Source organism: Carassius carassius, chromosome 42 (genome assembly GCF_963082965.1).
Source record: "Carassius carassius chromosome 42, fCarCar2.1, whole genome shotgun sequence".
NCBI lineage: Eukaryota > Metazoa > Chordata > Actinopteri > Cypriniformes > Cyprinidae > Carassius > Carassius carassius.
In genome coordinates this window covers 24,469,084-24,484,708 of record NC_081796.1, presented here as the reverse complement: position 1 = coordinate 24,484,708, position 15,625 = coordinate 24,469,084, and the positions used below count along the sequence as shown (strand labels likewise).

The window sequence follows — 15,625 nt, the reverse complement described above, 5'->3', positions numbered from 1 at the left end:
ATATATATATATATATATATATATATATATATATATATATATATATATATATATATATATACACACACACACACACACACTAATCATCAACTAAACATACATCATCTACATAAAATTCACTTAATACACTTCAAAGGAACAATTGTTTAGCCAAAATAAAGTTAACTCATAAAACACATTGGTGAGCACTTTTTAGGTTTTCATAAAACCTCTGATCTACAAGACACAACTCAAGCAACCATTTTATTTTGATAAAATCTAAAATTATCTTCGGGAAAATATTACTTTAAGAACGCTGCATTAATCTCAACCGGAAACTTTCAATTTTTACACCCCACAAGATTCTCCAGGACACACAAAATGAACAAAGAAACTTGTAATATATGATGTTTTGTTTTAATTCAATTCAAATCCAACAATTTGGTGGCAGGGGGAATGTTCAGCAGTCTGTGATTGTGCGGCGGCTGGAAACAGGTAGTGTACAGCAGGAAACCAGAGATCGGCCCACGACTCCACTACCCACATTCACCAATTAAAACATGGAGCTGAAGAGCCGAAAATAAAACAGCCTGATTTTCAAATGACTGAAAAGAACGATCAAGGATGGTGAATCGATCCTGACCTGATACAGGTTACACCACAGTTTTTCCTAAAGATAAAGGGCAGGTTTTTAGTCTCAATTTAAAAACGCTATATCTAAAGTATACAGGTTGTATATTCAGCAGGCCAGTAATACTGGAATACTAAGTTATTGCAGGTGCATTATGACAACCTTGGTTCTTTCTTCGCCATGTGAAAACCATGCGTGGTGCAGTATGGAGCAAAAACAATGAGAGTCGTATTACGGATTTGAGGTGGAACGATAAGAGGAGATGTGTGTGTGTATAAAAGGCACGCCAGGGTCATTCCCAAACCAAGCAAACAGACAATAAAGCCTTCATACACACATGAACAACATGCATAATAAAGATAAACTATGCACACACGCGCGCACACACACAAACACAGTCTGAATCAGCAATGCCCAAACCCAAACGAAAGAGGGGAACATGGGATACCGAGTTCAGTCAAAGTCTGGGTCAGTACTTTAGCAGTGTGTGTGTGTCTCGCTCTCTCGTACAAATCACGCACACCTACCCATTCATACAACACACACACAGATTTGGAGGCTGTAGATGAGCTCATTTCTGATTTTTCAGCTGATTGGAGAGCCAGTCCAGCCCCTCGTAGAGCCCGTCTCCGCTGGTGGCGCAGGTGGCCTGGATGTACCAGTTACGATGACGAAGGGCATGAAGGCCCAGTTTATCTGTGATCTCAGCTGCGTTCATGGCATTGGGAAGGTCCTGTGATGGACAAGAGACAAATCCAATAGCAGAGATTTAAAAACATATTATATTTCAGAGACAAAGTTATATTAAGACTGCCCTCAACTAAGGATCTTTCTAAACTGACTAACGTCTGACTTTGACCATTTAAAGTTGTGCTAAAATACTGTAGAGTTTGATTGCACACATTGCTTCTGGTGTAAGCATCAAGTGGGTAAGGGAAGCATTTTATTCTCCATTTTAAAGCTGATCCTTTTAAATATCTTGGCACATATATAGACAGTAAATTGAGTTTTGTGGATAACACTAATAATATTTTGTAAAAAAGGTTTGGAATAAATCAAAACATATTGGAGATTGCCTACAAATCAATGGTGGAGAGTGTGCTGACCTATAATTTAACTTCATGGTATGGGCATCTAAATTGTAAACAGAAAAATAATCTGGCAAGAGTCACTAATACAGCTAGTAAAATCATTTGCAGACCACAGAGTAAGTTGGGTGAGGTTTACACCTCAAGATGTGTTGGGAAACCAGAGAGTATATTAAAAGACCCAACTCATCCTCTGTGTGATCAGTTTGTTTCATTGCCCTCTGGGAGGCGATCTTTAATGCTTAGAGCAAAGACAAATATTTATAAAAGATCTTTGTACCTTCTGCAATCGGATTTATTAATCAAAAATGTATGTGATTTAGTATAATGGTAGTTATGTGTTTATAAGTGTGTTTGGTTTTTGCTGGTGTGGTCAAAGGTAAATTTCAACCATGGTTGACAATAAAGGTGTATTGTATTGTATTGAATTATATTAAGTCAATTTATCCCAGGTACTTTTTTCATTTGCATTTAATATCGTAGAGATGCCTCAGAGAAGTGATGCTCACCTGTTTGTTTGCAAAAACGAGAAGCACAGCGTCACGCAACTCGTCTTCTGCTAACATTCTCGTCAACTCCTCTCTGGCTTCATTAACTCGTTCCCTGTCATTACTATCCACTACGAAGATCAGGCCTGGCACCAGGAATATCAGAAAAATCATTACTACAATAATCACTGAACGTGATTTTCTCACAGTACCGTTTGCACTGCAAAAGATTCCTCCTGATAGTTTTTGGCTCTCATACCTTGAGTGTTCTGGAAGTAGTGCCTCCAAAGTGGTCTGATTTTGTCCTGGCCACCAACATCCCAAACCGTGAAACTGATATTCTTATACTCTACCGTCTCTACGTTAAAACCTGGAGCACATAAAGGACACAACAGGTGAATATAAGCTTAAAGCATGGGCATTACAGACCCAAATACAACACATACATACCAATCCACAGAAAATAATCGGAACAAAAGACTTTTGGCACTGTGATGCACAAGTCAAGGTCAAACTGTGAGATAGTCAGATTGACAACCCTTACCAAAAAGTAGCATACTTAAAGTTTATTTTACAAAGTATACTTAAGTAAAGTTCAAGTATATTTTCAAGCATACTTTATGTAGCAAGTATACAAATATCAGTGTTCTAGTAGTATACTTGTGAGAGTGCTGTTTCAATACTCCTTGGGACTAAATTGGCCCACTTTCTCGTATATTACAGTATACTTTTAAATATAACAGTAGCAAACATTGAATACACAACTAGTTTACCTCTATGTTTGTCGTTTGTACTGCAATTATACTAAAAGTGATTTTATAAGTATACTGATAGTTTACTAATTAAATACTTTGCACACTTTGAAGTATAGTCTCAGTAAACTACTAGTTTAGTAGTTTTATACTACAAGTATACTCGTATATTTTCTTTAAGTGAACTTTACATCATACTTTAAATATACTACTATGTCCCTTTTTAGGTTTGAATTTGTATATATTTTGTTGTTTGAATATCTGAACATACAAAACATCAAAAGAAAGAACAGGGTATCTGCTTGTAAACAAATACATTTTATTCTAGCTTCATAGCATTCTTTTTTTAAAACACTTGTATTGTACTATGTATTTCATAAAAAATAATGAATAAATACATTTTGAACAAAAAGCTGAAAAAAAGACTATGAATTTTATTCAGAATGATAATCAAGACGCAGATGGAGTCGATCAACACCCCAAAATTTGACTTAATTATTACTTCTTCATCGGTCGACATTTAATTCCATAACGTTACAGAACGTTCTGATGCTGTTTCATGTCAGATGATTGTGTTAGATTACATGTGTTAGTATCTAGGGTTTCTTTTTTCTTCTTCACTTGGGTTTTGGGTTTTTGCACTAGTGCCCTCTACCATCTAATAATGAAAACATGGATTCTAGGAGTATAGCTCAAATATATTTATAAGTATAAGTCAAGTACACTTAAAGGTACAGGTTGTAAAACCTGCCACTAGAGGGCGCACTACCAAAACAATCGTGTGGTTTGATGACGCTAAAAGGAGCGTTGAATGATGGGATTTGTTGTCTTCTACCCAACCGCTGACGGCCATCAATAAGACGGAAAGATAAGTCATGGATTTAACGTGAGTTCAACAATTTGCGCGAGTAGATTACATACAAAGTCAAAGCAAAGACGAGATCAGACTATGGATCAGACACGTCCTCGCGCAGGTCTAGAGACGCGATGCCCTGCGTTTTGCGTGTATGCTCCATAATACTAATCTTGTTGATCGTTATAATAGAATACGTTTTCTGTAAAGATACGAATCAAAACAACTCAGCTGTCGAGTAAAACACGAGCGAGATCGGCATCTCTTTCTAGTTGAAGTTTGTCGCGAAGCTACTTTCGGATTTGTCCACACACTGTTTAGAATGGGAATTTTCTCATGTTTTACAAGTAGTTGAAAACATGAGAGATATTGTTAGTAATCAGCTGGACAAAATATATAACACTAGCCTAGTGGTTTTTGGATTTTTTACTGCAAATATGTTACAAATTGTACCTTTAAATGTCATTTTAAGTATATTTATGAGGAGTACATAAAACCAATTTCTGAGAAATACATAAAAAGTAAACTAAAAAGTGAAAGTGAAGTGACATTCAGCCAAGTATGGTGACCCATACTCAGAATTTGTGCTCTGCATTTAACCCATCCGAAATGCACACACACAGAGCAGTGAACACACACACACACTGTGAGCACACACCCGGAGCAGTGGGCAGCCATTTATGCTGCGGCGCCCGGGGAGCAGTTGGGGGTTCGATGCCTTGCTCAAGGGCACCTAAGTCGTGGTATTGAGGGTGGAGAGAGAACTGTACATGCACTCCCCCCACCCACAATTCCTGCCAGCCCGAGACTCGAACTCACAACCTTTCGATTGGGAGTCCGACTCTCTAACCATTAGGCCACGACTTCCCAAAAGCATACTTTCCTATTTTTAGTTTAAAATAAGTATACTACTTAAACTTTTTTCGTACGGGAAAGTGTTTGAAAGGGTTTTTCATGATACCGAACAATGGCAAAAACAAACAACAGATGATTTCTTCGGCCGTACCGATAGTGGGAATGGTGGTGACTATTTCTCCCAGCTTGAGTTTGTACAGGATGGTGGTTTTACCGGCGGCATCAAGACCGACCATAAGAATTCTCATCTCCTTCTTCCCAAACAAACCCTTAAACAGGGTCGCAAAGATATTCCCCATGCTTTACACTGCAAAAATAAGAGTTAAACATATATTGACAATTTAAAAAAGAGGCTATACATCACATAAGATTTCAATTCAAAAGCCCCATTTAATCCTTGGTTAGAAAACAAGACCCTCTAATGACAATGCAGTGTCTTTAAATATACAAACTTTCATCAAATCAAGTGCTCTGGTGTTATATATGTTAACAAATATAGCTTCTTAATTATTAATAAATCAAAGTATACAAGGATAAAACAGCATCATTATCGGTGTTGGAAACTGGGACAGACACTTCACATAAATGTAATGGTTGTTTATTATAAAATATAAGGCACATTTAGTGTAATTGTGAATAAATGTCTAATAAAATGGACCAACTCTATCAGATGTGTCTGGGACAGACTGACAGGGCGTCCACATTTAATCCAAACGTGTGTAATTACTACATGACATAAAAGTAAGATTAATTTAACGGTTAATAATTTTTCAAAATATAACGTTATTTCAAATGACACAAATCTCTGTTATAACAACAGGATAGCTAGCTTTGTCAACACTGTTGACCAAGAACAATTTCTTAAGATGTTTCTAAAAAAGAAGTTTAAGCACGAACACATATTATAAGAGTTATGTAAGGCTTTTTTGCAAAAACACTTTTTTTGTGGAACAATCATTTTTAGCAAATTAGCCGACTAGCTAACTTACATTGAAGATTAGAGCAGCCAGCTGGGACTTCAAATGACGGATTTTGCCATTTGAACACAGTTTAACAAATGACTAACAAACTTAACGTAATCGTTTAAAAAGTGACAATGCTTATCATGTATGCAGCGAAATAAAATCACCTCTGAACAGGGACTTCTCGAGCTTTCTGTCTCCACTGCTTTATCGCACCGCTGTCACTGCAAAATGGCGTATATCGCAACTCAACGCACCGACTTGACAAGTCCCGCCCATCAGACACCACAGTCCAATCAGAAAAGGAGAACAACACATAATCCCGCCTTCTATGAGTAAGGTCCAATCAGAATGATTGACAGATCCGGTTGGATTTGGGAAATAAGGAAGTAAGGACTTCCGATTTATTGTAGTTAGACTGTACAGTGTACACGCTTTAGCTTACATTGCATAGCATTAAAATAGCGTTTGTTTTCATGCACAAAATATATTTATATATTTTATTTAAAAGCATGTATGTATAACACTGAAATTAACTGTTGTCTTCCTAACAAAACTATCAACACAACAAAATTACAATGTACATCATACAATAATTGTACAATTTGACACATTAGGATTAAGCTAAATCAGCTGAGACGATTTTGAAAATGCAAATACATGAAGTGACAAAAGAAGATAGTAATGGAATGAGATGTATAAAACTGTTTGTTTGTAATGGTCACTTTTGCTAGAGTGCCACTGTTGAGCAGGTATCTGGATGTTCATCATATTCCCGCAGCTCTAGTTTTCCATCTCTGACCCTCCATTCCCAGGTGAGACTGCCGTCAGGAGCAGGAACGCACTGCAACCACATTCCCGACTCGCACACTTCTGTATCCGGAGACACCAGCCGTCCGTCTAGTGTGGCCAAACTGAATGTCCTCAGAGATAACTGTGATAAAGAAATAAATACAGTTTTAATGCACCATTTTACAATCTCTTCTTACATGAAATCTTAATAGAGAAAGCTCACCTGTTCACTGATTCCCACAGCAACGTGTCCGATTTTCACCTTTGGTCTCTCTCTGATCTTTAAACTCTCTCCGCTTACATCTTCCACCCATATATCCACGCCAAGACCTGCATACATACCCAAATCAATACACACATACACATACATAAGCACCTGAAATTGCACTTTACTAATTAAACTTACCTTCAAAGAAGCAAGATGGCGTCTGGTCAGTTGACACTGACCAATCCACATTGAAGCTATGGCCATCTGCGGTGCTACATGAGGAAAAGACCCCCGAGCTTAAATCATCAGAGTCCTTAAACACAAGAACATTGGCTTAATTTGATGTTCTGGCACAATAACTTTCAGAAAACCTTTACATGATTCTGTCTGCAGGTTTACCTCTTCGCTAAGGTCTTGCTCAGAGTCGCAGCGGATGGTGCAAGTGAAAGGTTGCGGTCCATGAGAATCAGGTAAACTCGTGCCATTTTGTTCTGTAGAGAACAAATAAGAACTAATGTTGCATAAAAGTGCATGACATTCAGTTATGTACAACTTTGATGCAACTCTGTATCAGAACTTTTGATCTACATTTACTGTTTGATGCATTTACTTAAATGTTTAAGACACAGAAATGCTGCGAAGGTGTATGTAAATCACAAGCAAAATATTGGGGAATTAGAGGGAATTTAAGAACCTATTCAAGCACCTAGCCCTAAACCTACTGTTTTCCTTATCTGTGGAATCAGAGTGGTAGATTAAAATGTTGAACGGTAAAAATAAAGGTTTCAATAGGTTTTTTTTTTCCACAGCAATGCCATATAAGAACCATTAAGCTTCCAAAAAGTACCATTCATTGAACAGCTCTTAAAAGAACTGTTTTTTTTTTCTTAAAAAAAGTGGAAACTTCTTAAACATCTAAAGAATCTTTTTACACTATAAAGATCCTTTTGTGGAATGGAAATGTTCCATGGATGTTACAGGTTGTTGGAACCACATACACCAGTAGAGCACCTTGTTGATCAAGGATGTTGATCCATAAATACAGTATATCCGACGTGGCAAAGTTATTCTCCTCAAGTTATTCAGATAACATTATTTACACACCTCTGGTGATGTATTACGAATTTCTCCAATCATTTAGTCTGCTTAAACCCAGCCCCTCCACAATCGACTTAATACATTTTTGAGTGCCACGCCCCCATCTCGATATCCAATCAAAAACTGTTGCATAAAACCAAGTCCCACCGTAAAAATTTTGTAAAACATTTTATTTGGATGGATCTGTCACTACGTTCAATTCATTGTGACTTTAAATTTTAGTCTTTCCTTCAAACAAACTAAAAGTATGCCTTTAGAAGACTTAAAAATGGTCCGAAAAGTATTTTTTCCTCAGTGATAGAAGAACCATTCTGGCTCCCAAAAAACATTCTTAAAATAACCTCTTTTTTCTCTTATTGTGAAGAACTTTTCAAATAATCAGAAGATTCTTTTTCAATTATAAAGAACCTTTTGTCCAATGGAAGGGTTCCATGGATGTTAAAGTTTCTTCATGAAACCATTTATGCCAATAAAGAACCTTTATTTTTAAGAGTAGTGTATTAGTCATACGGACTGCTACTTTTTAATTTTTTTCACATTCAGTTTTGTTGTATAGAAAAGAAAAGCAACATTCTGTTAAACCTCTATTGCAGTCCATAAAAGAAAGAAATCAAAGAAGTAACTGACAGAAATGTTGTTTGAATCAAATCAAGCTCACACACAGCACACAAAAACTCACCACTCTTCCTCAGCATGACCGACTCTTCTTCAGACTCCGAATAGCTGTCTTCGCTCTGCAGTTGAGCTTCTTTCGGGCGATAGCGTGTCTGGAGCTGTAGAAACGGTTCCCACTCCTGAGCCCAGTCGCTGCCAAGCTCTCGAAGACTCTCCAAATCACTCTCCACCTCTTCATCATCCACAACGCTTCGGATCTCTCCATCCCAGCTCTCTGACTCCTCTAAAAGACTTCTGTCAAATTCACCGCATCCCCCAAACACAACTCTTTTGTCAGTGTAATAATCGGTTTTGCTTTCCTCAGCTTCTGTTTGATCTGTTGCGTTGACATTTTCATTGATCTGTGATGTGTCTTCATCAGATTCCAGCTCGCTGTCATCTTCTAAACAGATTTGTTTCTCATTATTTTCCTCCTCACCCCAGTATCTGTCCATCCAGCTGCTCATCTTGTCTCTTTTTAGTTTGTTGTTTTCTGCATCTTCATCCCACTCGCTCTCCTCTGTCGGGGAGTCAGAATCATCCTCGTTTGGTGCCGTCTGTCTCCATGTGCTCACCCAGTGAATTGTGGGTGCTGAGAGGTCTTCTGGGAAGCTAGGAGGACGTGTTTTCGCTGGAGTTTCCACGGTGGATAGGACAGGTGTCTCTTGCAAGTTCACATCCGGACAGTCCTCGGGTACAGATGCTGAATATTGTTTAGATGGTTCCTCAGAACCAGAGAGCCCACAGACTAAATATGCATAAAATAAAGAGTTTAATTTAAGTTTGAGGTCAGTGAGATATTTAAATCAATCATTTATTTTAGCAAGGAAGCACTAAATTGATCAAAAGTGACAGTACAGCTATTATAATGTTATTTCGAACCTTTAATTTATCAAAATATACTGAAAAATGTATCGCGGTTTTCCCCCTAAAAATTACACAACTGTTTTCAATGTTGCAATTAATCAGAAATGTTTCTTGAGCAGCAAATCAGCATATAAGAATGATTTCTGAAGAATCATGTGACACTGAAGACTGGAGGAATGCTGCTGAAAATTCAGCTTTGCAAATAACATAAAATATATTTAAATAAAAACAGTCATTTTAAATTGTAATGTTTTACAATATTAAAATTATTACTGTCCTGACAATAGAATTAATTTTACAAATTTCATCACATATTTTAAACAGTTTGTACCTTTTCTGAGGGCTTTCACAGTCTTTTGCAGCAGTTCTGATGCCGAATGTCTCTCTCTCGGCTCCTTAACCAGTCCCCCTTTGATGACATCACAGGTCAGCGGGTCACAGTCAGGTGGAATCTCCCATAATGGAGGCGGCTCACTCACAATCTGATGAAAATAGCACAACAGTTTAATACAATGGACACAGGCATAACATGTAGAGTCAAAGCATTCCTATTCCTAAAACAGTCCTAATAAACAATAAGACCAGGTGTGTTATACTTTTGACTGACAGTGCATCTAAAGTGACAAAAGCATGCTCACATCACCTTCAGATAGAGTGGATGAGGGTAGTATCGCGTCCAGGGCTGGTGTCCATTGAGCATGTGCAGTAACATACAGCAGCTGCTCCAGATGTCAGCTTTAGCAGAGCGAGGATCCCCCCTCGCCACCTCCGGAGGCATATGAGACTCAGTGCCACGCAGAATGTTCCCTGCACATACAGTACCACACACATAATAAATCCACTTCAGAGTAGACATGCATGCTGGTGTGTGTGTGTGTGTGTGTGTGTGTGTGTGTGTATAGTCACCTCTAAAAGTTTTGGTGCTGTATCCACCCTGATTGAGTGTCTCAGAGAGTCCAAAATCACACAGAAAACACTCTCTGCCATCCTCAGACAGCAACACGTTGTCAACTACACACATACAATCAACACATGAATGATATCAGGGACACAATCAGTGATTTAATTTTTGTTTTTTTGTTATGAAAATCCATGCCTATGGCGCTGACCTTTGACATCCAGGTGTACGACGCGTCTGCTGTGCAGGTGCTGGAGAGCCTGCAGGACCTGAGAATGATAACACAGAGCCAGCTCTTCAGACAGACGACCCTTCACTCTCAGCAACTGAGCTAAAGAACCTGTAAAGAGAGCATTTATTGATTCAGATATGACTTGATTGCTTTCCGAGGCATCTATTTGTAGAAGCAATCACCTGTTTTCAGGTCCATGAAGAGAATCACATTGGGCCCCTCTCTCACGGCACCATACAGCTGGAGGACTCGAGGAGACTCCATCCTACTCCATGTTTCCACTTCCTCCCACCTAAAACTACAAAGGGGAATCTTCACAAGAGAGCAGTGCATTGGATCAGTTAGGACATAATCAGAGTCACAGGTTCTCACATTCAATAACTTTGTCCAAAAAATAGTGTATGCACGAATATTCAGACATTTTTAGGCTTACAAGTAATTGGATAATAAATGGATATTCACCTTTTTGGCGGCACATGTAAATCCTGTTTGTTTGTCCCAAATGCTGAAGACATCTCCATATGAGCCATTTTGAATGTGACGGAGAAATGAATATTCACGACCCTCTCGATATTCAGAGTTCTTCACCTGGAGGAACTAAGAAATGACGTGCACCATGAAAACTGCAGTAAATTGCGAGTTTATTGGAAACATATACATTAAAAAGTGTATCTGCCTAAGATATATATATACACAGTTATATATTCATATGGTACATAAAGTGGGCAATATATATATATATATATATATATATTTTTTTTTTTTGTCTATTGTCAATCTGCATTAATGACTTAAGGCACACACCTGCTTAGGATGGAACAGAAACCCCTCGTTTACATTCATTTTCTCTGTGTCTTTCTCCTGCGTCACTTCTTTAATCACCTCACAGAAAATTTCAGAGAAATGCTGTCGGTCCGTTTGAGTCACAACGCCGCACAGTTCACCTGTATCCCGCCTGGAGCAAAAAGTCTCAGGATCTCTGCAGACGTCTTCAGCTGCATCACAGCAGTCAAAGCAACCTTCAAATCTTGGCAAAAACACTTCAGGACATTTTATGTCACAGAGAGCCTCTAAACAGCAGCCGTCTGAATCCGAGCTGCTGGTCTGTCTGTCTGTGGTACAGTAAGAGTCACAGTCGGCGGTGTAACATGAACTCTCAGAGCTCCACTCCGCTTCGGCTGGGCTGTAACCCTCTTCAGCTTCTCTTCTGCCGGGTCTCCTTTCCCACCCTGTATAAATACAAGTCGAGTCAAAATCATCTAGTGAAGACCCAAAGCAGTCAGCGTTCAACCTGGAACCTGCAGTAGCTGCTATACTGCAAGCAAACATGTATAAATCACAATCTGAGTCTTCAGATTCTTCCTCAAAGCTGTTCCAAACCGATTCAGGGTCTCTTTTAGTGCTTGTATCAGTCTTGACAAGAGGATTGTGGGTATTGCAGTCTCCTGGAGTCGTGCAACAAGTAGAGTCGCATCCTTTGATGCTCTCAGCATAGATATATGCAAGCTCAGAGTCAAAGTTTGGTTCCACACCGTCAGATATCAAACTGCGAGACTCAAAGGTCGAAGGGAAGTTGACCTCCAGCTTTTGAAGGCGTAGATGGGAAACATCTTGAGGACAATCCCACAGGTCTGAAGTGACCTGCTGAGTTCGGGATACTCGCTCTGATGTCGAGGGGAACTTGTCTTGATCTTTAGTGTTTGGTTTGGAGCATCTTGAGGAGCTGATGGTCTTCTGGTCAGAAAGTAATGGAGCATTTCTTATTGTTCTTGCTCTGTCTTTTCTACACGTCCCCCTTGTTTTCCTCATGTCTTTAATCTCTGTTCTGTGTTTCCTGTGACGTTTTCTGAGGCAGCAAGCTGCAGATTTTTTCTCTCTCTCGCTTGAAGTGACTGACACACCTGACCTATGAATTACCGTGGTAAACAAAACAGTTAAATGGATCAGTGGATCCAATAACCTGTCATTTAAATAAAAGTAAATGGACAGAATCACATTGTGGAAACCTGTTGCTGATGCATGACTGGATGTTGTTGTCTTCTAAACTTGTAAAGCCATACGTTTGATATTCCTCATCTGAAAATATATTTACAACATCACTACTATCATCACTACAGATACTACAACATCACTAATATCAGCAACTAACTGAAATAAAACATGTTGCTGTTTTTACATTTATATAAAAAAGTTTACATTTTTGAGAATTACTAAAATAGAAACTAATAATAATAAAAATGGAAAAAACACATAACAAAATGATTAAAACAAACTAAATTTAAATCAAAATGAAAAATTTTAATTTGAAAATAAACATTATAAAAGTACTGAAATTACTATATATAAAAAAGGAAATTAAAAATAAAGTAAAAAAAAATATTAAGAATACAAAATGATAAAGGCATGTTACTAAATTACAAAGAATTAAACAAATAAAAAATAAATGTATTAAAAAAAGTTATTCTCAAGTCTAAGTTTAAGTTTTTGAAGAAATAAAATCACTTAAAAATAAAAAAAAATCTAAAAATAATATTAAAAAGCAACTAAAAATAATAACAAATGCACAAAACAAAATTACAAAAATGTAAACTGAAATTGAAATGATTTAAATCTTGAACTCATTAACCTCTCTTACCCCTTGACATGATGTCTGATATTCCAGTGTCTTCTGCACCCACTGCCTGAGGTTCCTCCAGAGCTCTCGGCTGGAGATCAGGCTCTTCTCCAAACTCTCTGTCTGACGTTGATGACCCTTCATCCAGATAAGTCCGTGTGGACACCTCATAAAGCCTGCTGGAGTCAGACATGCTCTATATGGCCATTCCTCTGTCCTCTCAACTAAACAAAATCAACAGAAATGCAGCTCAGTAAGAAAACTGGGGCAGATGGCAAGCTTTTTAGGTAGGAGGAACCTGAAGCCATCATTTTGCTCACACTTCCTGATGTACACACACACTGTTGATTGGAGAGCAGTTGCTGAGGATATTAATAGCAGTGACATTTTGGCACGATTGAAGCTGCATGTCTCCCGCTTCCCTTCAGCTGTCCCACTCACACCCTTTCACACTTTCTCACACCGGGTCATTTATCAGAGTCCAACATTCTTGAAATTTTTGTCAAGTCTCTTTACCTCCATCTTGAATTTTGATTTCCACTGAGTTTCTGCTCCTTCAGTACCTCAATATAATCACACATTCTCAGAGTGCCTTTATAACATACAGCATTCAAACACACTCAGGATAGTTATGCAATAATTTAAACAAAAGTTTGGGGTCGGTAAGATATTATTTATTTATTTTATTTTTTGAGAAATTAGTATTTTTATTCAGTGAGAATTACTTAAATTGGTCAAAAGTGACAAAAATAATTATGAACTAAATTCTGGTAACTGCAACTAAAATAAAAATAAAGCTAAATATATGTATTTTTAAAAAAATATATATTAAATACTAAAAATAAAAATGACTACAGCACGATTACTAAAACTCAAAACTAAAATGACAGTATACTGATTGTTAAAAAACTAATTAAAAAATAATTAATATAATAGTATATAAATACTTTTAATTAATACTTTTATTTAACATTGATACATTAAATTGATCAAAAGTAACAGCAAAGATATTTTTAATCTTGTTACAAATATGATTTTCATTACACACACATTTTATATATATATATATATATATATAGAAAACTTTCTATTCATCAAAGAATCCTTTCCACAAAATATGAAGGATCATGTGACACTAAAGACTGGAACAATTATGCTGAAAATTCAGCTTTGCATCATGGGAATAAATTACATTTAAAAAGAAATACAAAAAGAAACCATACATTCTAAACTGTAATAATTTTATAAATATTTATAGTTTTTTTGCTGTATTTTTTTAATCATATAAACACAGGTGAACATAAGGAACTTACCAACCCCAAACTTTTGAATGGTAGTATAACCCCATACATCCATTTTTACAAACCCACTTGCTTTAGTTCAACTTACACCCGTACACTAAAGCTGTTCCGGTCAGGTGTTGTGTAAGTTGTGACATAAAATGTCAACATACCACAAGAAACAGCCAGGACAGGCTTCTGGAAATCTGCAAACTTTCTCCAAAGGAATCTTGTTTTCTTCCTCGAGTCAAACGCACTCGGCTAATGGAGATATTTTAAGCTCTTGTGTGGCTTCAGCTGAATGGTAACAGTTTCAGCCGGTCTGAGTGAGACTCAAACACTTGCAGGAGGCGAGCAGTGAAACATGATTCCATCAAGCAGCAGCCATCTGGAATATCTATGTCAGCCTGTGATTGGACAAATGCATTTACATGCTTTCTTAAAAGACAAACACAGAGCAAACTTTTCCATGTTTTAGGATATTTTCTCATTTTTAGTCTGTGTTTACCATTTAATAGCCTTACAGGATATTTCTGCTCCAATAGTAAAAAAAAAAAAAAAATCTGATTGCATGAATTGGGTTTACAAAAAAATAAAAATTCAGTTGCATTGCCAAGATGGATCTGCCAACATGTGCCATGGAAACCAGACAGAGTTTATCAAAACAGTCTGATGAGACATGAATGAGTCAACAGGTCATCTATTTCAAAAGTATTTAATTTCAGTGTTTTTTCTGGTATAATTAACCAAAAAACAAAAACAAATCCACTTCAACAATTAACAGAAAAAAAAGAATAAAATCAACTCTCATTCTGTCACAGGAAATCAATAACTAGATTCACTTCACCCTTCGGTAAATAATAAAATGAGATAAAAATAGACGTAACACTAAAGCAACTATACCAAATGTTTAAAATGACACTTGAATTTGAATAGAAATGCTTTCAATCCTTCAAAAGATTTTTTAAAACGCACACAGACACCTTCAATATTTATTTCATATAGAAAAAAAGCAAATAATTGTCTGACGAAGCTGAATTAACCCTACGTGCAACAGCCTCTAAATAAAATACAGGGTTAAATGGTTGGCAACACCCATTAATGTCAACTTCATTTGCTGTTACTAATAATTATACATTATCCCGATCAAGATGCAGGTTTAGTTCATTGGTAATACATTCAGTTTTGAATCTCAGAAGCTTTTCTCACTTACAGTAATACGGTTGGTGTATGGCATTGGAATAATGGTAATGTAATTCAAAATACATCAAACCAACATCCTACTAACATTTGTCATTACAATGTCATCACTTAGCCTCTAATTTTCATTTCAACGTTTTGTGAAAACGGCAGTCCTGCTGAAATCACTTCTAT

The 15,625-nt window shown here is 37.1% G+C and overlaps 2 protein-coding genes across 4 annotated transcripts; both read right to left on the bottom strand.

Annotated features, from left to right (window-relative positions):
- Positions 1–374: 374 nt before the first annotated feature.
- On the bottom strand, positions 375–5,915 carry LOC132124322 (ADP-ribosylation factor 1-like). The gene is made up of 5 exons (XM_059535306.1): positions 5,776–5,915; positions 4,798–4,953; positions 2,446–2,556; positions 2,208–2,332; positions 375–1,343 (listed from the first exon to the last, which is right to left on the bottom strand). Exons 2-5 carry the CDS (start codon positions 4,943–4,945, stop codon positions 1,182–1,184), a joined length of 546 nt encoding a protein of 181 aa, XP_059391289.1. The 5' UTR covers positions 4,946–4,953; positions 5,776–5,915; the 3' UTR covers positions 375–1,181.
- Positions 5,916–5,981: 66 nt separating this feature from the next.
- Positions 5,982–15,315, bottom strand: LOC132124291 (mitogen-activated protein kinase kinase kinase 14-like). 3 transcript variants are annotated; one of them, XM_059535247.1, is made up of 15 exons: positions 14,425–15,315; positions 12,993–13,195; positions 12,364–12,433; positions 11,162–12,263; positions 10,820–10,954; positions 10,540–10,669; positions 10,337–10,465; positions 10,134–10,238; positions 9,871–10,034; positions 9,559–9,709; positions 8,386–9,108; positions 7,008–7,099; positions 6,807–6,921; positions 6,624–6,730; positions 5,982–6,542 (listed from the first exon to the last, which is right to left on the bottom strand). In XM_059535247.1, the coding sequence occupies exons 2-15, from the start codon at positions 13,162–13,164 to the stop codon at positions 6,339–6,341; spliced, it is 3,399 nt and encodes a 1,132-aa protein (XP_059391230.1). In that variant the 5' UTR covers positions 13,165–13,195; positions 14,425–15,315; the 3' UTR covers positions 5,982–6,338. The 3 variants fall into 3 exon arrangements, with proteins under 3 accessions (XP_059391230.1, XP_059391231.1, XP_059391232.1); XM_059535248.1 differs by lacking the exon at positions 14,425–15,315 and adding an exon at positions 13,292–13,654; XM_059535249.1 differs by lacking the exons at positions 12,364–12,433; positions 12,993–13,195; positions 14,425–15,315 and having other exon boundaries at positions 10,540–10,655; positions 11,162–11,302.
- Between the last annotated feature and the right edge of the window lie 310 nt (positions 15,316–15,625).